This window comes from Jaculus jaculus, chromosome 3 (genome assembly GCF_020740685.1).
Source record: "Jaculus jaculus isolate mJacJac1 chromosome 3, mJacJac1.mat.Y.cur, whole genome shotgun sequence".
Lineage (NCBI taxonomy): Eukaryota > Metazoa > Chordata > Mammalia > Rodentia > Dipodidae > Jaculus > Jaculus jaculus.
The window spans coordinates 60,298,127-60,321,896 of NC_059104.1; the positions used below are offsets into that span (position 1 = coordinate 60,298,127).

At 42.1% G+C, this 23,770-nt stretch overlaps 1 protein-coding gene across 5 annotated transcripts in view; it reads right to left on the bottom strand.

The window, feature by feature from the left end:
• The window catches only part of Mtrf1 (mitochondrial translation release factor 1), a 39,081-nt gene continuing 15,311 nt past the window's right edge, over positions 1-23,770 (bottom strand). The window contains exons 6-11 of one of the 5 annotated variants that reach the window (XM_045145613.1): positions 21,954-22,126; positions 18,056-18,173; positions 14,321-14,457; positions 11,349-11,447; positions 1,387-1,410; positions 1-155 (exon numbers count right to left, since the gene is read on the bottom strand). In XM_045145613.1, the coding sequence (XP_045001548.1) occupies positions 144-155; positions 1,387-1,410; positions 11,349-11,447; positions 14,321-14,457; positions 18,056-18,173; positions 21,954-22,126 (563 nt within the window). In that variant the 3' untranslated portion in view covers positions 1-143. Of the gene's footprint in view, positions 156-924; positions 1,411-7,951; positions 8,090-11,348; positions 11,448-14,320; positions 14,458-18,055; positions 18,174-21,953; positions 22,127-23,770 lie in introns of those variants that run through there. The other 4 variants (XM_045145612.1, XM_045145615.1, XM_045145614.1 and 1 more) reach the window with 4 other exon arrangements.

Consider the following 23,770-nt stretch of genomic DNA (forward strand, 5'->3'; position numbering starts at 1 on the left):
TTCTGGAATTCACTATGTAGTCTCAGGCTGGTCTTGAACTCACAGCAATCCTCTTACCTCAGCCTCCCAAGTGCTGAGATTAAAACATGTACAACATGTTTTCTCTTATTTCTTATTGACTAGCATTAATGTCTTAAGAGGCATCAAATTGGGATCTAGAAAAAACAAACTGGGTTTGATCCATTATCTCCTTATTTTTTATTTTTCAAGATAGGGTTTCACTCTAGCCTAGGCTGACCTGGAATTTACTGTGTAGTCTCAGGGTGGCCTTGAACTCATGGTGATGCACATATGCACAAGCACCACACACACACACACACACACACACACACAAGCAAAAATTAATTAATAGGACTAGGGAATGGCTGAGCAGTTAAGGTGCTTGCCTTAAGGACTGTGGTAGTTTGAATAGATGGCCCCCAATATATTCACTTTTGTATTAGTTTGTAGTTTGCATCTGAATCCACCTGGCTGGAGGCGGTGTCACTGGGCATATCTTAAGGTGTGGTGGTGGGCTTCAGATTTTAGTTTAAATATATGCAAAGTGTGCCAAGCTGGAGTTCCTGAAGTGTGCTATGCTGTGTAGCTTTTGGCTTTTGACTTTTAGGCTTATGCTTCTCCTCTGTGTTTGGTCCTGTGAAAGCAGGCAGCTTCTTCTGCCATTATGGAATTTCTCCTGCATCTGTAAGCTTCAATAAATCCTTTCCTCCATAACTGTGCTTGGTCTGGAAATTCTTCTCAGCAAACCTAAAGCTGTTTGCTACAAGCACTCAGGTTTGATTCCCCAGTACCCATGTAAAACTAGATGCACAAGGTGAGGCACACATCTGGAGTTCATTTGCAGTGGCTAGAGGCCCTGATATACCCATTATTTCTCTCTTCTCTCTCCAATTTACATTCATACTATTTATTTATTTCTTAAATAAATAAATAGTATGAATGTAAATTGGTATGTTGACATTAGGAAACTTGTTGAGTTTCTTTTAAATATCTGGTAATTTCACTAGGGCCCTAGAAAATGGAAACATATCTACAAAAAGACTATTATTAAATTTTCTTTCTTTCAATTGACAGTTTTTGTGCATGTATATAATGTATTTTGATTATAATCCCCTCCTGTTATTGCCTCTTGCCCCTTCTCCAACTTCCACTAAACCCCTTCTTCTCAAGTATTCTCCTTTCCACTTTGAAGCCTTTTTTTCTTGTGTATTTGTGTGGTCCACTGAGTTTAATTAGAGTTGTCTGCATGTGCATGAGTAGGGGATTATTCTCCAGAGCACATGCAATTTACCAGTACCCACACAACTCAAGAAGATATCTCTCCCTCCTCCAACACTCCTTAACTGCCAATAACTCCTCAAGAAAGGATGGGCCTGTTTTCGTTACCTTGCTGTTGCTGGATTGAAGCACCTGAAAAAAAAAAAAGCATCTTATGGGAGGAAAGGGTTTATCTTATTTATTAATAATGATACTTCATATTATTATTTTGGGTTTGCAAGGTTGGGCCTTTCTCTAGCCAGGGCTGACCTTGAGTTCGCTATGTAATCCCAGGCTGGCCTCAAACTCAGTGATCCTCCTACCTCTGCCTCCAAAGTGCTGGGATTAAAGGTGTGCACCACTCCGCCCGATTTACTTTTGCTTATGATGTCAAGGGGAAGCTTATGATGGTAGGGGAAAACATGGCATGAGCAGAGGCTGAACATCACCTCTGCCACAGCAGGTGGAAAAGAGGAGTAGGAATGTGAGCTGAACTACATAGCAAGGGGAGCTAACTGTAACACCTGTTAAGCCCATCTCCTCAAGCAAGTCTCCACCTCCCAAACTGCCATTAGCTTGGGCCCAAACATTCAGAACACATGTGTTTATGGGGGACATCTGATTCAAGCCACCACTAGGTTTATGTCCTCTTCTGCCATTCCTGACAGAATGTTGATGGGCCCACTATCATGCAGACAACCACAGTAACTGTGAGCTCATGAGTGCAATGACCATGTCTTTTTTTTTAAAAAATTTTTTATTAGCATTTTCCATGATTATAAAAAATATCCCATGGTAATTCCCTCCCTCCCCCCCCACACTTTCCCCTTTGAAATTCCATTCTCCATCATATTATCTCCCCATCTCAATCATTGTACTTACATATATACAATACCAACCTATTAAGTACCCTCCTCCCTTCCTTTCTCTTCCCTTTATGTCTCCTTTTTAACTTACTGGCCTCTGCTACTAAGTATCTTCCTTCTCACACAGAAGCCCAATCATCTGTAGCTAGTATCCACATATGAGAGAGAACATGTGGCGCTTGGCTTTCTGGGCCTGGGTTACCTCACTGAGTATAATCCTTTCCAGGTTCATTCATTTTTCTGCAAATTTCATAACTTCATTTTTCTTTACCGCTGAGTAGAACTCCATTGTATAAATGTGCCACATCTTCATTATATCCACTCATCAGTTGAGGGACATCTAGGCTGGTTCCATTTCCCAGCTATTATAAATTGAGCAGCAATAAACATGGTTGAGCATGTACTTCTAAGGAAATGAGATGAGACCTTTGGATATATGCCTAGGAGTGCTATAGCTGGGTCATATGGTAGATCAATCTTTAGCTGATTTAGGAACCTCCACACTGATTTCCACAATGGCTGGACCAGATTGCATTCCTACCAGCAGTGTAGAAGGGTTCCTCTTTTTCCACATCCCCGCCAACATTTATGATCATTTGTTTTCATGATGGTGGCCAATCTGACAGGAGTGAGATGGAATCTCAATGTAGTTTTAATCTGCATTTCCCTGATGACTAGTGACGTAGAACATTTTTTTAGATGCTTATATGCCATTCGTATTTCTTCCTTTGAGAACTCTCTATTTAGCTCCATAGCCCATTTTTTGATTGGCTTGTTTGATTCCTTATTATTTAACTTTTTGAGTTCTTTGTATATCCTAGATGTTAATCCTCTATCAGATATATAGCTGGCGAAGAATTTTTCCCATTCTGTAGGTTGCCTCTTTGCTTTTTTCACTGTGTCCTTTGCAGCGCAAAACCTTTGTAATTTCATGAGGTCCCAGTGACTAATCTGTGGTTTTATTGCCTGAGCAATTGGGGTTGTATTCAGAAAGTCTTTGCCAAGACCAATATGTTGAAGGGTTTCCCCTACTTTTTCCTCTAGCAGTTTCAGAGTTTCAGGTCTGATGTTAAGGTCTTTAATCCATTTGGACTTAGTTCTTGTGCATGGCGAGAGAGAAGAATCTATTTTCATCCTTCTGCAGATATATATCCAGTTTTCAAGACACCATTTGCTGAAGAGGCTGTCTCTTCTCCAATGAGTATTTTTGGCATTTTTATCGAATATCAGGTGGCTATAGCTACTTGGGCTTACATCTGGGTCCTCTATTCTGTTCCACTGATCTACATGTCTGTTTTTGTGCCAGTACCATGCTGTTTTTGTTACTATGGCTCTGTAGTATAGGTTAAAATCAGGTATGGTGATACCACCCCATGTCTTGTCCAGCCTGGGGCCAGCCTGGAGATTCTGGCTATAGGAGCCAAGCCACACTGATTAGCTGTTGTTTCTGTGGAGAGCTCGCCTGGGCTTAATGAATACATTTATAGATTTGAAGAACATACCTATTGTGGTGGTTTGATTCAGCTGTCCCCCATAAACTTAGTTGTTCTAGATGCTAGGTTCCATAGCTGATGGCAATTGGAAACTGAAGCCTCCTGGTGGCGGTGTATTGTTGGGGGTGGGCTTGTGGGTGTTATAGCCAGCTCCCCCTTGCTAGTATTTGGCATACTCTCTTGCTCCTGTTGTCCACCTTATGTGGGCTAGGGGGTAATGTCCACCCTCTGCTCATGCTGTCATTTCCCCCTGCCATCATGAAGCTTCTCCTTGAGCCTGTAAGTCAAAATAAACCTCTTTTTCCCACAAGCTGCTCTTGGTTGGGTGATTTCTACCAGCAATGTGAACCTGACTACAACAATAAAGTGGTACTGAGGACTGAATTGCTGCTAGACACCTGACTGTGTGGTTTTGGCCTTCTGGAGCTGATTTTCAAGAGGAATGTGGAAATATTTGAAACCTTGGCCTAAGATAAGCCTTGCAGTGCTGTAAGTATGGCTTGATGAACTATTCTGGTCAGACTCAGACCTGAATGCAGTAAGAACTATGGACGGTGAGGTTTGGCTTATGACGGTGAGAAAGAGCTTTGCCTGGACTGGGCTAGCAGTTTGTGTGAGAAGCTTGCAGTTATGCTCATGTCCTGAGAAGTTATGTGTAGGGTTGCTTTATGTAGAAATGGACAGATGTGAGCAGAGGGTTATAGCACAGAAAGAAATGTTTAGGCCAAAACTTACTGTCTGTTTAGCTGCAATTGAAAGATTACAACATTTGAGATTGGGCCAGCTGACCTGCATTGGGGCAACAAGAAGAATGTTGACTTTTGTGAAGGGGCCTAAGCACTCAAGGAGTGTCCTGTTCTTCAAAGTCTGCCTTATTCCCCCCTGGATTATCAAATTGGCATGCTACCTGGTATTGTAGAGTATAAGAAATGCAGGAAAGAGAGGGTCATGGAGTTTGCAACATGGTCTTGTGTTTTGGAAATAGCCATAGGCAGTGTGAGGCAAGTTTGCTGGATGCCTGCATGGAGACCCCATGGAGCCATGAGGATGAACTGTGCATTGCACTGAAGACCCAGTGGAGATGCCGGGACCATGACATGGATGCCAAGGAGAGTAGCTGGCCCCGATGAAGTTTCCCAGGACTGTGAGTAGCCTAGCTGGAGAGGCAGAATTGTAATGCCAGAGACTTGTTGCTGGTTAGAGTTATGGGACTTGGAGATTTGTCACTGGCTAGAGTTGTTGGACTTGAAGTTACAGAGTTTGATGTTTGTACTGATTGTTTTAAATCTTGTATTGATTGAGTATTTCTTTGTTATGCCCAATGCCATCTTTTGCAATGTGAATGTTTATTCTGTGCCATTATGGGCTTTTGGGGGAGCATTTTTTTTGGCATAATGGCTCATTTAAAAGGTCCTGGATTATGGGGATGTATGAACATCATTAGGATTGATAAGAACTATGGGGACTTTTAATGATGGACTGAATGCATTGAAACATTGAAACTGAAAACATCATGGATGTTTAACAGCTAATGGGGGTCAGGGGCAGAATGTGGTGGTTTCATTCAGGTGTTCCCCCATAAACCTAGGTGTTCTGAGTGCTAGGTTCCCAGCTGATGGAGATTTGGGAATTACCACCTCCTGGAGGGAGTGTATTGTTGGGGGCGGGCTTATGGGTGTTATAGCCAGTTTCCCCTTGCCAGTGTTTAGCACACTCTCTTGTTGCTATTGTCCACATTATGTTGGCCAGGGGGTGATGTCCACCCTCTGCTCATGCTGCCGTTTTCCCTACCATCGTGGAGCTTCCCCTCGAGCCTGTAAGTCAAAATAAACCTCTTTTTCCCACAAGCTGCTCTTGGTTGGGTAATTTTTTTTCTTTTCACAATTTTCATTAACATTTTCCATGATTATAAAAAATAACCCATGGTAATACCCTCCCCATCCCCACACTTTCCCCCTTGAAATTCCATTCTCCATCATGGTTGGGTGATTTCTACCAGCAATGAGAACTTGATTGCAACACATTAGCCAAATGCACAAGAGGGTGCACACATCTGAAGTTTGTGTGCAGTGGCTGTAGGCCCTGTAACGCCCATATCTCCCTCCCTCCCCCCACCTCTGCCTCTTTCTCTGTCACACCCAACCACTAAGCCATCTCTCCAGCCCAAGAGTAATATTAATATATGGGCACAAATATAAGTATTTAGAGGACAATTTGGAGATCATAATATACCCATTTAGTCAGACAACATAGTAAGTTTTTCCCCCCCGAGGGCTTGTGACTTCCCCCACCATAGGCTTTTCATTAGGTTTTCACTACCAGGCAGGAATTACCTCCCGTGGAGCTGGCCTTAAGTCCAATCAGAGAGCAGCTTGTTTCCCCTATGGCAGTTGGTACATTTGGCCTGGCTAGCCAGCTGTAAACTTTCAGGGTGCACTGCTGGTAAGACAGTTGATATTTCTTCTCCAACAGACTGCACAGGTCTTTCCAGCATCCTCATAGCTAGTTAACAGGAAGGGGGCTTCCAGCTCAGCTCCAGCTTGATTCCACAGTCATCTATAGCCCAAGTGTGTGGAGTCATCAGCTATAGAGTCTTACCATGTGACTTTGGCTGGGTGTGGTAGCATATGACTTTAATCCCAGAACTTGGGAAGCAGAGATAGGAGGATCACTGTGAGTTTGAAGCCACCTAAGACTACATAGTAAATTTCAGGTTAGCCTGGCCTAGAGTGCGACCCTACCTGAAAAAACAAAGAAATGTGACTTTGATCTATTATTAAAAATATTTCAGAGCAGGCTGGAGAGATGGCTTAGCAGTTAAAGCACTTGCCTGAAAAGCCAAAGAACCCAGGTTCGATTCCCAAGGAGCTACCTAAGCCAGATAGATACACAAGGTGGCATATATATCTGGAGTTCGTTTGCAGTCGCTGGAGGCCCTGGCACACCCATTCTCTCTCTCTCTCTGCCTCTTTCTCTCAAATAAATGAATAAAAATAAAATATTAAAAATAAAAAAGTATTTCAGGGCTAGAAAGATGGCTCAACAGTTAAGGCACTTTCCCATAAAGCCTAACAACCCAAGTTCAATTCTCCAGCAGCTATGTAAGTCAGATGCACAAAGTAGTGCATGTGTCTTGTTTACAGAGGCTCTGGTGCACCCATTCTCTCTCTCTGTCAGGTGTGGTGGGTGTGTGACTTTAATCCCAGCACTAGCCCAGCCCGAGATTACATAGTGAATTTCAGGTCAACCTGAGTAGCAGGGAGACCTCACCTCAAAATTTTTTTTTTCTTTTTTAAAATTTTTCTTTATTTATTTATTTGGGAGAGAAAGACAGATAGAGGGAGAGAGAATGGGCGCACCAGGGCTTCCAGCCTCTGCAAATGAACTCCAGATGCGTGCACCCCCTTGTGCATCTGGCTAACGTGGGACTTGGGGAACCGAGCCTTGAACGGGGGTCCTTAGGCTTCACAGGCAAGCACTTAACTGCTAAGCCATCTCTCCAGCCCGCACCTCAAAATTTTTTTAAAAAAATCCAGATGCACAAAATGGTGCATACATCTGGAGTATTTTTCCAGAGGTAGAGGGTCTGGCCCACCCATTCTCACTCCGTGTCTTCCTTTTTCTATCTCAAAATTTGTCTGAAATAAATAAATAATAAAATATTTAAAAATATTCAAAGGCTTGGGAAATGGCTCAGGAGTTAAAGATGCCTGCCTATAAAGCCTGCCAACCTGAATTGATTCTCCAGCACCCATATAAATCTGGACCCAAAGAGGTGCATGTGTCTGTAATCTCAATGCACCTAAGACAACAAGAGATAGAATCAGGAAAATCTGAAGCTCACAGGCCAGCTAGACTAGTATTTGTTTATACTAGCAAGAGACCCTGTCTCAAGGTGGAAGAAGTGCACAGACATCTCAAAGTTGCCCTCTGAACCTCCACACATGTGCCAGGACACACATAAGCCCCCATACAAACACATGAATTTAAAAATTATGTCTATAAATACTCTACTTTTTGGTTGTACTTTATGAATATTCATAAAGCTTTCCACATGTTTTTAAAAATATATTTTATTTATTTATTTGAGAGCAAGAGAGAGAGAGACAGAAGGAGAGAGAGAGAGAGAGAGAGAGAGAGAGAGAATGGGCGCACCAGGGCCTCCAGCCACGGCCATTGAACTCCAGATGCATGCATCCCCTTGCGCACCTGGCTTACGTAGGTCCTAGAGACTTGAAGCAGGATTCTTTGGCTTTGCAGGCAAATGCTTTAACCGCTAAGCCATCTCTCCAGCCCCACATGTTTGTTTCTTGATCTAAGTCCATTCCATTCATATAATAACACATAATCAACCAACATTTATTTTGTTGATTTAAGGTTTCCATCCAAAAGCTCAACAAGAGCTTCTTCATCTGCGAAGTGAAGCAGTCTCTGAATCAGCTGATCCAGGCCCTTTTCCCCACATAAAAATTCCTAATGAAAGAAAGACTTACTATGAAACCTGATGCTATAGTTTGGATCTGGAGTAGTTTCCCAAAGGCCCAGGTGATCAATATTAAAGAGGTGTAGCCTAGTGGAAGGTTTGGTCATTTTGGGTTTTCTCCTCAATGGGGTTGAAGGACATCAACCTCTCACATTCTCTGCCTTCAGGCCATGACCTGAATGGCTTCCTTTGCAGCCTCCTGTCATGGTGTGCTGTGCTATCAAGGCCGAAAGCAACAGGGCTAGTCAGTAACAGTCCAAAACCTCTAAGTCTGTGAGACAAAACAAACCTTTTCTTTTTTTATGTCACTTTTCAGGTATTTGTAGGAAGCTGAATGACACTTGATTATTAGAAATAAGAAAAGGATAGCCAGGCATGGTGGTGCATGCTTTTAGTTCTAGCACTAGAGAGGCATAGGTAGGAGGATCACTGTGAGTTTGAAGCCACCCTGAGGCTACACAGTTAATTCCAGGTTAGCCTGGGTTAGAGTGAGACCCTACCTTGAAAAAAAAAAATGTTGTAACATTTAAGGATCAAGTCTCTTAGTTTCATAACTTGCTTATTTTTTTGATCATTTATTTATTTAGTTAATTGTTTCAAATCTTTTATTTTTACTTATTTATTTGTGAGAGTGAAAGGCAGAGAGAGAGAGAGAATGAACACACCAGGGCTTACAGCCACTACAAACAAACTCCAGATGCATGTGCCAACTTGTGCATCTGGCTTATGTGGGTACAGGGGAATTGAACCTGGGTTCTTGGACTTTGCAGGCAAGTGCCTTAACCAGTAAGCCATCTCTCCAGCCTTTTTTTTTTTTTTTTTTTTTTTTTTTTAATGAGGTAGGGTCTTGCTATTGCTCAAGCTGACCTGGAATTTACTATGTAGTCTCAGGCTGGCCTCGAACTCATAGTGATCCTCCTACCTCTGCCTCCTGAGAGCTGGGATTAAAAGCTTGCACCACAATGCCTGGCCAACATTTCTTTCTTTGTGTGTGTGTGTGTGTGTGTATGTGTTGGTACACGTGTGCCATAGTGCGTGTGGCAGTCAGAGGACAACTTCCAGGTGCTGCTCTTCAGTCTCCTTGTAGTTCACTGTTGGATTCCTCAGGGTAACTGGTCTGTGAACTTTGGGAAATTCTGTCTCCATCATGTGTCAGCATGTTGGGATGACAGAATCCTAACATGGCTTTTATGTGGGGTCTGGAGAGCTAAACTCAGGTACTCAGGCTTAGGCAGCACTGAGCTATTTACACAGCTCACAACTTGCTTTTATATTATTTATTTGTTTTTGAGACAGAGTTTCATTTAGGCTGGCCTTGAACTTCTTATATATTTTCAAATGACCTTAAACTTCTGATCTTCCTATTGCCATCTCCCCAATATGATGAATGTGGCTTCTGACCTCTTACAAACGTTTTACGTTTTTTTTAATTATTAATTTTTTTCAAGGTTGGGGGTCTTGATCTAGTGCAGGCTGACCTAGAATTAGTCTCAGGCTATCCTAGAATTCACAGTGATCCTCCTACCTCAGCCTCCCAAGTGCTGGGATTAATGACATGCACCACCATGCCTGTCTTTTTGTTTTCCTTTGTTTTTTTGAGACAAGGTTTCATGTAGCTTAGGCTGGCTTCAAACTTACTATGTAGTCTAGGATGACCTTGACCTTTTGACCTTCTTGCCTTTACCTTCCAAGTGCTGGGATTACAGGCCTTCACTACCATGCTCTGTTTATGTGGTGCTAGGAAATGAACCTACATCTTTATGCACAACAGACATGTCCTGTTTAAATAATCTTAACAAGTTTTTTTTTGTTTTGTTTTGTTTTTGGTCCAACAGCACAGCTGTAGCACCTGAATCTAATGAATACACACTGTAATCAGTAGAATTCTATGATGGTCCCTAGTGCGTGCACCTTGTGTAATTCTCTCTTATGTGTAGACAGGACCTGTTTGAATGATAGAATAGCACTTTGGTAATTAGGTGAGTAATCTGATGGTGTTATTAAAAGGAATCTTAATCCTGGTGGCCTTGACCTAATCTGATGCACCCTTAAAAAGGCCTCAACCAGGGCTGGAGAGATGGCTTAGCGGTTAAGCGCTTGCCTGTGAAGCCTAAGGACCCTGGTTCGAGGCTCGGTTCCCCAGGTCCCACGTTAGCCAGATGCACAAGGGGGCGCACGCGTCTGGAGTTCGTTTGCAGAGGCTGGAAGCCCTCTCTCTCCCTCTATCTGTCTCTCTCTGTGTCTGTCTCTCAAAAAAAAAAAAATTAAAAAAAAAAAAAAAGGCCTCAACCAGGCAGGAGAGATGGCTTAGCAGTTAAGGCATTTGCCTGCAAAGCCTAACAACCTGGTTCTATTGCCCCGTACATACATAAAGCCAGATGCACAAAGGGGTGCATGCATCTGGAGTCTGTGGGCAAGTGGCTGGAGGCCCTAGAGTGCCTTTTCTCTCTGTCTCTGTTCTACCTCTCACTGCTTGCAAATAAATAAATATATTTTTAAAAAGGCCTGAGCTGCCCTTTAAGAAGAGCTTAGAAGTGGCAAAGTGTACCTGGAGGTACCTGGAAAGCAACTTTTGGTTGCACTCACACAAAGATTTTGGTTTCTAAGAGGAGAGATGTTTCAAACCTGCATTTTAGCAAACCATAAAAAATGTAAATTTTAGAGTACCAATATCAATTGGATTAATTTTTTTTTTGAGGTAGGGTCTCACTTTAGCCCAGGCTGACCTAGAATTCTCTATGTAGTCTCAGGGTGGCCTCGAACTCACGGTGATTCTCCTACCTCTGCCTCCTGAATGCTGGGATTAAAGGCGTGCGCCACCATGCAAGGCTAGTAACTTTTTTTTTTTTGAGGTAGAGTCTCACTCTAGCCCAGGCTGACTGCTGGGAATTCACTATGTAGTCTCAAGGTGGCCTTGAACTCATGGTGATTCTACCTCTGACTCCTGAGTTCTGGGATTAAAGGCATGCACCACCACACCCGGCTTGGATTAATAATTTTAAATTATGTTTAAACTTCTCTAGAATTATATTTTCTTTTCTCTCTCTTTCTTTTCTTTGGTTTTTCGAGGTAGGGTCTCACTCTAGCCCAGGCTGACCTGGAATTCACTATGTAGTCTCAGAATGACCTTGAGCTCACAGCCATCCTCCTACCTCTGCTTCCCAAGTGGTGGGATTAAAGGAGTGTGCCACCATGTTGGGCAAGATTATACTTTCTAACAGGTTAATGAAACATGGTCAGTAATATTACCTTAATATCACGAACTTCATATGCTATCCTATGATCAGTAACTCTATCCTGGGTAAAATTATATGTCCGAATTCTCTCCGACTGGGCTCTTGTTCCCACCTGTACCATAACAAAAAGAAATTCACATTTTAGTGTTATAATTAACATCATAATAAAGTCCTTATAAGTAACTTCCTTATTTTAATAGTTTAAAGTATTTACTAAAAGTCTAACATATAAAGTGCCCTAACAAGAACAGACAGAAATTAGTCCTAAGACTGTAGGTTTGAGGGTGGGGATGCAGCTCAGTGGTAGAGTGCATACTGACCATGAAAGAGATGGAAAAGGTCTTGGGTTCAATTTCTAGCATGTGTGTACACACACACACACATTTATAGAGCTTAGCCATCAAATAAGAATAAATGACTCTGATAATTTAAACTCCAAATGTTTAAAATCAAATTAATCATCTTCCTACCCCATCAGGTCTCCCTCCTGGTTTTTAGAAGTGACAACACTACATGTTCCTTTATTTTTTTGATATGGGGGAATCCCACTTTATAGCCCAGGCTGGGCCCAGGATAGCCTCATATTCATGGCAATCCTCCCAGGTGCTGAGATTACAGATATGGACCACCATGCCTGGCATGGTCCTTTTTATCCAGGTAGGAAGTTCTTATATTCAGCAACTTAATAAACATGCCCTCAAAGCTTAGTATGCCATGCTTCGATGTAAACTTGAGGGGAGTACTCTCAATTCACCCCATTCTTCACTGCCTGTTTCCAATTGGCCTCTTATGCTATCCTAACTTTTCCATTTCTACTCTCTTTACTTTCACACATTTCTACAAAACTCTCCAGGTCAACCTTTCATTTTTCTGCTTACATTGTGCTGCCTGACTTTTCTTCCCAAGGCTCAGTTTGCTGAAGAGTTTTCTCCATTGTTTCTTTTTTAAAAAGTATTTTATTATTTATTTATTTGAGTGAGAGAAAAACAAGGGGGGGGGGGGGAGAGAATGAATGGGCATGCCAGGGCCTCTAGCCACTGCAAACAAGCTCCAGATGCAGGTGCCCCCTTGTGCATCTGGCTTACGTGGGTCCTGGGGAATCGAACCAAGGTCCTTTGGCTTTGCAGACAAATGCCTTAACCACTAACCATCTCTCTAGCCCTCTCTATTGTTTCTTGTCTACTAAATAGACACAACCCAACAGTCAAGGTCAGCTTAACATGTGTAGCCTTCCCAACATTGTTTCTGAGAAGTAGTAAACCTCTATAATACCCCTTATTATACCATGTCATTTGGATGTGTCTATTAACTCATCATTTCAAAGCTTTTCTCTAAGACTCTCCTACCATCTCTGCCTGGTGACTGAAATATATTCTCCTTCCTTCCTCTCCTTGAAATTACTTGAACTTGGAATCAAAATCTTTTTTTTTTTTTTTTTTTTTTTTGCAGTGCTAGGGATTGCACTCAGGGCCTTATACATGGTAGGCAAGAACTCTACCATTAAGCTATATCCCCAGCTGAAATCTTTTTTGTTTTAAATTTATTTCAACCAGAGAGAGAAGAGAAGAGAGAATGGGTGCACCAGGGCCACTAGCTGCTGCAAATGAACTCCAGATGTGTGCATCTGGCTTTACATGTGTACTGGGGAATCAAACCTGGGTTGTTAGGCATTATGGGAAAGTGCCTTAACCAATGAGGTTGTCTTTCCAGCCCCTTTTCTTTTTCCCTTTTAAATATTTTGTTTGTAAGCAGAGAGAGAGAGAGAGAGAGAGAGAGAGAGCGAGAGAGAGAGAGAGAGAGAGCGTGCATGCAAGCGAGCACACACATGGGCACACCAGGGTCTCCAGCCATTGCAAACAAACTCCAGATGCATGCACTGTCCTGTGCATCTGGTTTATGTAGGTTAGGGAATAGAATTCGGGTCGTTAGGTTTGGCAAGAAAGCACTTTAACTGCTGAAACCATCTTTCCAGCCCCAGGCCCTTTTCTTTATTTTTAATTTTTAAAATTTTTATTTGAGAGAGAGAGAGAGAGAGAGAGGGAGGGAGAGAGCAGGAGAAAGGTAGAGACAGAGAATGAATGAATGGGCATGCCAGGGCCCTCCAGATGCATATGCTACCATGTGCATCTGGCTTTACATGGGTTCTGGGGAATCGAACCCAGGCTCGCAGGCTTTGCAAGTAACCAGATTTAACTGCTGAGCCATCTCCCCAGCTACTGTTTTCAGAATTTTAAATTATATATAATGATGTATAATGTTCTTACTATTACTTAAAACAGTGGTATGTACTCATTTTGCTTAGAATATATAAACTTGCAAAAATAAACTATAAATATATATTTAACACAATTCAAAAAGTAGCACAGCACATGTAATGAAAAGTAAATCTCCCTTGGTCCCAGACTCTAGCAGCAGTCACCTTTCCCTATTTCTTACAGTGCTATTTATATTTGATTTTTAAAGAGTTATAACAAAAGCAAAGGTCTTTAAATAAAAGATATGAAAATCTCCTAATTTCCACAAAATAATTTTGCTTTGAAAGCCAATTTCTTTCTTTCTTTTTTTTTTTTTTTTTGGTTTTTCGAGGTAAGGTCTCACTCTAGCCCAGGCTGACCTGGAATTCACTATGGAGTCTCAGGGTGGCCTTGAACTCACAGCGATCCTCCTACCTCTGCCTCCCGAGTGCTGGGATTAAAGGCGTGTGCCACCACGCCCGGCTCAATTTCTTTTTAAGACAGTTATGATATAAACTCTGGAGGGAAATTTGTGAAGAGATCTGCTTATGTATCTTTGGTTTCTCATTTGGAAGGTGGCATGCCTAGATGTAATCACCATCCATTGGTCTGCAGCATTTACTTTATATCTAATTTACACTGAAGCACATTCCCTGGGTTCTAAGACATTTCTATACACGGAAGCAGAGGCATTCTATTCCCTGCATAAAATGATGACTTTGCACAGTGTTCACATGATTACGACACCTACCTGTAGTTTTCTAGCACTCTGTTGTTGACACTTGTCTTTCTCAATAATCTGTTGGTAGAGTCGAGCTCTTAACATCCGCAATGCTATTTCTTTGTTTTTTAGCTGTGACCGTTCTTGTTGGCACTCTACAACCAGCCCTGAAAAACAGTAAGAATCAGAGATAAACTCTAGCTTTCACAGGTCAAATTACGGCAGATTTAAGAACATTTTACAAGTAGAAGGTTCATCAGGAAAAATGACAAAAGATAAAAATCTTTTAGATTTAGCATACTCTGTAAACTCTTGGTAATAGTCACAGGCACCGGTTAGATTGCTGACTAAATGAGATATTTCAGTTTTTTCTTGTTTGGGATGGGGTCTGACTACATAGCACAGGCTGTTCTTTAGCTCAAATCCTCCTCTGCCTTCGCCTCCCAACTACTGGGATCACAGGCCGCGCCACCAGGTTACTTCAGGTGAGAAGGCTGGAAGTAGCAGTATTTATTCTCTAAGTTCTGCCTCTCTTCCCTCATTCTCCCAGGGTTGTTTGTTTGTTTGTTTTGTGTGTGTGTGTGGCACTGTCTCACACTAACTCAAGCTGACCTGGAACTCTCTGTAGCCTATACTGGCCAAACTCAAAGTGATTCTACCTCAGTCCCGTGAGTGCTGAGATTACAGGCACGAGCCACCATGCCCAGTATCCACAAGTGGCTCAGCTAAGAGCAAACTGCCACCATCCCCAAAACAGGGCTGCTCCATTCTCTGTCCCACTCAGCCTTTCCTCTTTCAGAGACAAATACACAACAAATACAGAGCTTATACTCAACAATAACTTTACATAGGGGTGAAGCTGTAGCTCAGTTGCAGAATGCTTGAGTCCTGGCTCTTTTTCTAGTACCACTCCTACCCCATTTTAAAAAAAGAAGAGAGTGGCACACACCTTTAATCCCAGCACTAGGGGGGCAGAGATAGAAGGAGGATCGCCATGAGTTCGAGGACACCCTGAGACTACATAGTGAATTCCAGGTCAGCCTGAGCTAGAGTGAGACCTTACCTCGAAAAGAACAAACAAACAAGAGAGAGAGAGCGAGAGAGTACGAGCATGCTACACAGATGGTTTAGCAGTTAAGGTGTTTGCCTGCAAAGCCTAAGGACCCAGGTCTGATTGCTCAAAACCCACATAGGCAGATGCACATGGTGGTGCATGAATCTGGAGTTCATTTGCAGTGGCTAGAGGCCCTGGGGTGCCCATTCTTTCTCACTCTCTCTTTCATAAATGAATTTTAAAAATCTAAAAAAAAAAAAAAAAAAAAAAAGATGGGCTGGAGAGATGGCTTAGCACTGAAGGCTTGCCTGCAAAGCCTAATGACTGGGTTTGATTCCCCAGTACACACATAAAGCCAGATGCACAAAACAGTACTTGCATCTGGAGTTTGTTTGCAGTGGCTAGAGGCCCTGGTGCATCCATTCTGTCTCTCTCTCTCTCTCTCCCCTCCTTGAAAATAAGTGTAAATTTTTTTTTTTTTTAAATCAAGGTAGGGTCTCACTCTATCCCAGGTTGACACTATGTAGTCTTAGGATGGCCTTGAACTCATGGTGATCCTCCTACCTCTGCCTCCTGAGTGCTGGGATTAAAGGCATGTGCTACCATGCCCAGCTTGTATTTATTTTTATTTATTTGCAAGCAGAGAGAGACATAGAGAGAAGAGATACAGACAGAGAATATGAATGCACCAGGGCCACTCCAGCCACTACAAACAAATGCCAGATGCACACACCTCTTTGCGCATCTAGCTTTAAATGGGTACTGGGAAATCGAACTTAAGTTACTAGGCTATGTAGACAAGTATCCTAACCACTAAACCGCTTCTCTAGCCTCTGGTTTATCATTTTGAAGGCAAGGAATTCCAAGACTGGGCAGCCACATCTGTAAGGGAGTCTTGCTGCATCACACCGTGGTGGGAACATCACATGGTGAGTTGGAGCCAGTATAAAATTTCTGAGCCAGGCATGGTGGTGCACGCCTTTAATCCCAGCACTCGGGAGGCAGAGGTAGGAGGATTGCCATGAGTTCAAGGCCACCCTGAGATGACAAAGTTAATTCCAGGTCAGCCTGGACCAGAGTGAGACACTACCTCGAAAAACCAAAAAAAAAAAAAAAAAAATTCTGAAAAAAAAGTAAGTCTCCATATTTAAAGCAACATATACAAAGGAAAAGAGGCTGAGATGTTCTAAGTAAAAATGATTTCCAATGCCAGGTGTGGGGGCGCATGCCTTTAGTCCCAGCATCCAGGAGGCAGAGGCAGGAGGATTGCTGTGAGCTCAAAGCCACCCTGAGACTACATAGTTGAGTTTGAGGCCACCCTGAGACTACATAGCCTGGGCTAGAGTGAGACCCTATCTCGAAAAACAAACAACAACAAAAAATGATTTCCAGGCTGGAGGGACGGCTTAGAAGTTAAGGCATTTGCCTGCAAAGCCAAAGGACCCTGGTTTGATTCCCCAGAACCCATGTTAGCCAGATGCACAAGGGGGCGCACGTGTCTGGAGTTTACAGTGGCTGGAGGCCCTGGTGTGCCCATTCTCTCTCTCTCTCTTTCTTCCTCCCTCCCTCCCTTCTGCCCTCCCGCCCTCCCTCCCTCTTTCTCTGTCAAATAAATACTAAAGTGTTTTAAAAAATGATTTCCAACCAAATGTGCATAATCAATGAAGTGAAGTTAGAATAAAGTTATTTTAGCCGGGCATGGTGGTGCACGCCTTTCATCAACAATTGGGAGGCAGTTCAAGGCCACCCTGAGACTACCTAGTAAATTCCAGGTCAGTCTAGGCTAGGCACTCCACCTTGAAAAACAAAAAACAAAACAAAGCAGGAAAAAAAAAGAATAAAGTTATTTTCAGATATGCAAAGTCACAAACTATTTATATGTTGTGTACCTTTTCTCAAGAGCCACTTAAAGATGAATTCATCTAGATAAGAGAGAAATTACAAGAGTTGATATGGAAGGCAAGAGACAAGAGTGTCCAACAACACTCATGGGCAGTGCTCAAGAGCAACCCTCCAGCTTGAGCCAAGATGTTGGTGTATTCTGTCAGCAGTTCTAGAAAGCACCAGCCCTATGGAAAATGGACTGGTTCATTTGTGAAGAGGTTTTGGAAGATTTGAGAATGAAACCAGGCATGGTGGTGGCTGGGATAGGTGGATCCCCATGAGTTCAAGGCCAGCCCAAGGCTAGCAAGTAAGTTCCTGGTAAGTAAGTTCCTCAGCTAGAGACCCTGCCTTGAAAACATACAAGGTAAAATAAATAAATAAATAAATAAATAAATAAAGTTCACTCTAAAGGAATGTAAAACTATCTTACAGTATACAAACATTACCAATATTCAAGACAATACCATTAATATAACAGAAAGCAATGGAGACAGCATCAGTGTACAAGATGGAAAAATTAGCCAAGCAATGGCATGTGCAATCCTGACCCCATTCCCTTTACATTTGGACTGGAGCCTTTCTCACTGTTCACCCTGTCCAGCATACAGAGCACCTTCTCTCAACAGATATGCTAACCATCTGCATCCTTTGAGGAAGGCACTGCTCCCAACAGAAGAGGAATATTAACACATTCAGGACAGCAGAGCAATGATCCCAGTGCCACCTTTAAAGGTTTTGTAAAGGAGTCCTTCCTTCTAGTAGTTAATAGCTGAACAGGTAATGCATAAAAACAGAAAAGAAAGATAAGGCACAAAAGCAAGAGTTACCTGTGGGGACATGGACAAGCCTGACGGCACTGTCTGTTGTATTTACGTGCTGTCCTCCTGCTCCTTTGGCTCGAAATGTGTCTATTCTCAAATCCCTGGGGTCCACTTTCACATCGACCTAGAGCAAAAGCTATAGCATAATTCACCGACCTATGAATACTTTATTCTTATATTTAAAAAAATAAACTGAACTGCCAGGTATGGTGGCACACACCTTTAATCCCAGCACTCAGGAGGCAGTGGTAGGAGTATCACCATGAGTTCGAGGCCATCCTGAAACTTCATAGTGAATTTCAGGTCAGCCTGTGCTAGAGTGAATCCCTACCTCAAAAAACCAAAAACCTGAACTGTTTGTGTTGCCTAAGGAAAGAAATAAGAGCACAGAAAGAACCATAAACTCCATTTATTTATTTGCATATTCATTTAGAGATGAGGGGATTGAACCCAGAAGAAGCACTCTTATCTCTGAGCTTCATCCTCAGCCAAGCAAGGCAATTTTTTGACATTGTCTTAGGATGTTATATAAGATCACTTAATATTTCAGAAGTTTCCCTGTTGACTGTTCCAGTTATAACCCACAGGACATAAAACATGTATATACGACACACACACCTTATTCTCATTATTCCTAGGATCCTCACTTAGGACTACTCATGAGATTTATTTGCATCCCTCAAATGAACTCATACCACTTGCAGTCATTTGCAGATAACGCATCCAGATGCATGTGCCACTTTGTGCATCTGGCTTCTTAAGTAGGTACTGGGAAATTAAACCTGGACTGTCAGGTTTTGCAAACAAGTTCCTCTAACTGCTGAGACATCTCTCCAACCCTGTGAAATTTACTTATTTTATTTTAGTTTTACAGAGAGAGAGGCAGAGACAGGGACAGAGAGAGAACTGGCATGCTAGGGCCTCAGCCACTGCAATCAACTCCATATGCTTATGCCACCTAGTGGGCATGCCTCACCTTTGTCTGGCTTACATGGGATTTGGAGAGCCAAACATGAGTCCTTAGGCTTTGCAGGCAAGAGCCTTAACCACTAAGCCATCTACCCAGCCCATGAAATTTATTTTAAAACATTTCCTAGCTGTATTTACTGAGTTAGATATCCAGGTGTGATGGCATGTGCTTATAATCCTAGCATTCAGGAGTTTGAAGAAAGAAGACTGTCTCAACTTAGGTCACAAAAGCCTATGAACCAAATAGGAGTCTACAAGTAAAGTTACTATAGTAGTAACTGCACTTCTTAAGTATTCATACTCAAAACCTATGACCTGAATGCAATAAAATATTTAGATACCACTTTCAATATAGTATTGGGATTATAGAATAAGTAAAAGAATACCATGAAGAAATACTGAGAAAGCAGAGCATTCTGTAAGAAAAATAGTATAGATTCTGCAAAAACCAGTGTCATTAAAGAAAAGTTGGGAGACCGTTCAAAACTTAAAGAGCTGAACAACTGGTTGCAGTATGTGAAATTTAATTCAATCCTGGCTTCCAAAATAGACATGAAATGGATTAGATATTGGATAATATCATATAATTATGATAGTTTTTCATAAGCAATACTATCGTATATAAAAGAATATCCTGGGTTGGAGAGATGGCTTAGTGGTTAAAGTGTTTGCCTGCAAAACTGAAGGACCTTGGTTTGATTTCCCAGGACCCACATAAGCCAGATGCACAAGGTGGCGCATGTGTCTGGAGTTCGTTTGCAATGGCTAGAGGCCCCGGCGTGCCATTCTCTCTCTCTGCCTCTTTCTCTCTCACTCTCTCAAGTAAATAAATAAATTAATTTAAAAAAATTTTTAAAAATATCCTCTTTTTTAGAGAAGATGTGGAAGATTTGAGGAATAAAGTATTATGGGTCTGCTGCATCCTTTACAGCTCATTGAAAAATAGACACATTGGGGCTGGAGAGATTGCTCAGTGGTTAAGGCGCTTGCCTGCAAAGCCTAAGGACCTAGGTTTGATTCCCTAGTACCCACAAAGAGCCAGATGCATGTGTCTGGGATTTGTTTGCAATGGCTGGAGGCCCTGGAATGCCCATTCTCTGTCTCTCTCTCTGTCTCTTTTCTCTCTCAAATAAATTATATATGGAACTAGGTGTGGTGGCACATGCCTTTAAGCCCAGCACTAGGGAGACTGAAGTTAGGGGGATCACTATGAGTGAGGCCAGCCTGGAACCAAAGAGTGAATTCCAGGTCAGCCTGAGCTACAGTGAGAGCCTGCCTCAAAAAAATCAAAACAGCTGGGCATGGTGGCACTTGCCTTTAATCTTAGCACTCTGGAGGTCAGGTAGGAGGACTGTTTTGAGTTCAAGGCTAGCCTGTGACTACGTAGTGAATTCCAGGTCAACCTGGGATAAAGCAAGATGCCTACCTCAAAAGACCCAAAAAAGGGCTAAAGAGATAGCTCAGCAGCTAAGGGCACTTGCCTGGAAAGCCTAATGACCTGGGTTCAATTCCCCACGTAAAGCCAGATGCATGAAGTGGTACAGCAGCTAGAGGCCCTGGTGCACCTGCCCATTCTCTCTCTCGGCTTACAAATAAATAAATATTTTTTAAAAAAGAAAAAACAAAAAAGTATGTGTATATACATACACACATGTACATAATACATGTATACACACATACATACATGAACATACAGGACTGAAGTTGTAATTCAGTGATAGGTAATGGGCTTGCTTAGTATTCACAAGGCTCTGGGTTCTATCACTAGCACTCTTTCCCCACAAAAGTATATACATACATATGCAAAGGAATCAAGCACATGTGAGAGAGTATAACCAATATTAACTCCAGGCAAAGGTCTTAAATGTTTTCACTGGGGTGTCTGGGTAGTCTTTCAGCTTTCTCAATGTTAAAAAACAAAACAAAAAGTTTAGGTTAAAGAAAATATAGTGAAGATAGCTGTATTTAACAAAATACAGAGATTTCTCTTATAACATATCACGGACTTCAAAATATTATTTGTGGGCTGGAGAGATGGTTCAGAGGTTAAGGCACTTGCCTGCAAGGCCTAACGGTTGGGGTTCGATTTCCCCAATATGCACATAAAGCCAGATGCACAAAGTGGCACGTGCATCTGGAGTTTGTAGTGGCTAGAGTCCCTGGTATGTCTACTCTTTCTCTCTCTTTCTGCTTGAAAATACATTTTGAAATATATATTATTTGTGAACTAATTGTTTTATAATAAAATCACTTAAAAGCTCTACAGATTAAAGATATGACTTCTTTTTATTAAAAATTATTATTTATGGGCTGGAGAAATGGCTTAGTGGTTAAGGCGCTTGCCTGCAAAGCCAAAAGACCCAGGTTTGATTCTCTAGGGCCCACATAAGCCAGAGGCACAAAGTGGTGCATGCATCTGTAGTTCCTTTTGCCACTGCAAACCAACTCCAGATGCATGCGTACTTTGTGCCTCTGGCTTTACATGGGTACTATGGAATCAAACCTGAGCCATAAGGGTTTGCAAGCAAGAGCCTTTAACTGCTGAGCAATCTCTCCAGCCCCTGACTTCTTCTTCTTCTTTCTATTTGGGGGGGGGTGGGTTTCGAGGTAAGGTTTCGCTCTAGCCTAGGCTGAGCTGGAATTCATGTAGACTCAGGGTGGTCTTGAACTCACAGCGATCCTCCTACCTCTGCCTATCAAGTGCTGGGATTAAAGGCATGTGCCACCACACCCGGCTCCCTGACTTTTTTTTAACAAAATAAAATATTTTAGGGATTGTAAGGGTAACTATTAGGGGAAAAGTTAAAGGTTTTCACTAGAAACTATAAAGTCCAACTGATAACCTAAAAATAACCCTTTTTTTCTAGAAGCTAAGGTTTCTCAGCAGAGTATGCATTTACACGGAGTGAGTTTCACTCTGTCCTGGTGAGGTTACCTCATCTGGTTGAGGAAGGACGATGACTGACATGGTTCCTGTGTGAATTCGCTGCATCCTTGATGACAGGCCCACTTCAGGGATTCGCTGAACTCGATGAATACCACCTTCGTACTTCAAGTGCCTGTAGACACTGTCACCAGAAATTCGGGCTGCTGCATGATGTAGCCCACCTGAGGAAAAATGTGATAAATATTAATTCTACTTTGAAAGGGATTAGGATCCTAACTGCCCTTAACTTAAGGTATAGATGTGAGTATAAAACCTAAAATGAGAATTTGAAATAGATTTGAAACTATATTTTCCCAGTGGAAATACATTAATATAGAAAAGAAAACTTATAAAACTATTCTTGTAATCTCCAGGGAACTGAATAACAATATACTTTGTAGTTTACTTTTTGTACTTTTTTTTTTGAGAGAGTGAGAAATTTGGCATGCCAGGGCCGCAGCCACTGCAATTGAACTCCAGATGCTTGTGCTACCTAGTGTGCATGTGTGACTTTGCACTTGTGTCAACCTTTGTGCATCTGGCTTATGTGGAATCTGGAAACAGATTGAACCTGAGTCCTTAGGCTTCACAGGCAAGCGCCTTAACCACTAAACCATCTCTCCAGCCCTGTACTTCTTTTGTTTGTCTTTTTGTTTTTGAGACAGACTATGTTGGCTTAAAACTCACAATCCTTCTGCCTCAGCTTCTGGAATGCTCAGATTGTATGTGACACCTGGCTTGTATTTTTCTGTTTTTAAATATTCTATAATGATCGACTTCTACTCAGGTAATAAAATACTTTTTCATGGTAAATTGTCTATATGCATGAAGGTTGTCAATAAAAAGTTCAAAAGCCTAGTATGGTGGCACACACCTTTAATCTCAGCATTTGGGAGGTAGAGGTAGGAAGATCCCCATGAGTTTGAGGCCAGCCTGAGACTACATGTGAATTCCAGTTCAGCCTGGGCAACAATGAAATCCTACCTTGATAAAAACAAACAAAACAAATTTTAAAAGTTTTTTAAAATTGGGAAAAAGAAAATACTCAATAACATCATAATCTGGATGTCAAGCAATTAATTCTTCTTCTTCCAAGTTCTCAGGGATTTAATGAAAGTTAGCTCTTGCCAGGTATGGTGGTGCATGCCTTTAATCCCAGCACTCAGGAGGCAGGGGTTAAGGGGTTAGGAGAACTGCTATGGTTTTGAGGACAGCATGGGATGACAGAGTGAGTTCCAGGTCAGCCTGGGCAACTGTAAGACCCTTCCTTGAAAAACCAAAGGGGGAAAAAATGTATCTATGATACAATGGACCCTGAGAAGATGTGACAGAGGAGTGTTCAGCACTGAAACATCTCAATCACACCTTCCAAGGCTCAGGCACCACTGCTGAAGACGTGGCAAAAAGAATGTAAGAGCCAAAGGAAGTGGAGAAGAGCTTTGTAATGCGGTCTTCCAGACACAAAGTGGCTGTGGCGTTTATGACCTCACAGTGGCTGGCATTACCTACACAAGGCCTGCATAATAGGTGGGAAAAAATGATGACATCAAAATAGGACAGGAACTGGATGGAAAGAAAGGATTTAGAGGAGGGGGAATATAGAAGTAGAGAGAAAAAGAAGGGTGGTTGGTGGGAGGCAAATATAATCATGGCATATTGTGGATCTATACAGAGGTTGTCAATAAAAATTAAAAAAAAAAAATCACTGGGCATAGTGGTACATGCCTTTAATCCCAGCACTCTGGAGAATGAGGTAGGATTGCTATGAGTTGGAGGCCAGCGTGGGACTACAAAGAATTCTATGTTAGCTTGGGCTAGAGTGAGAC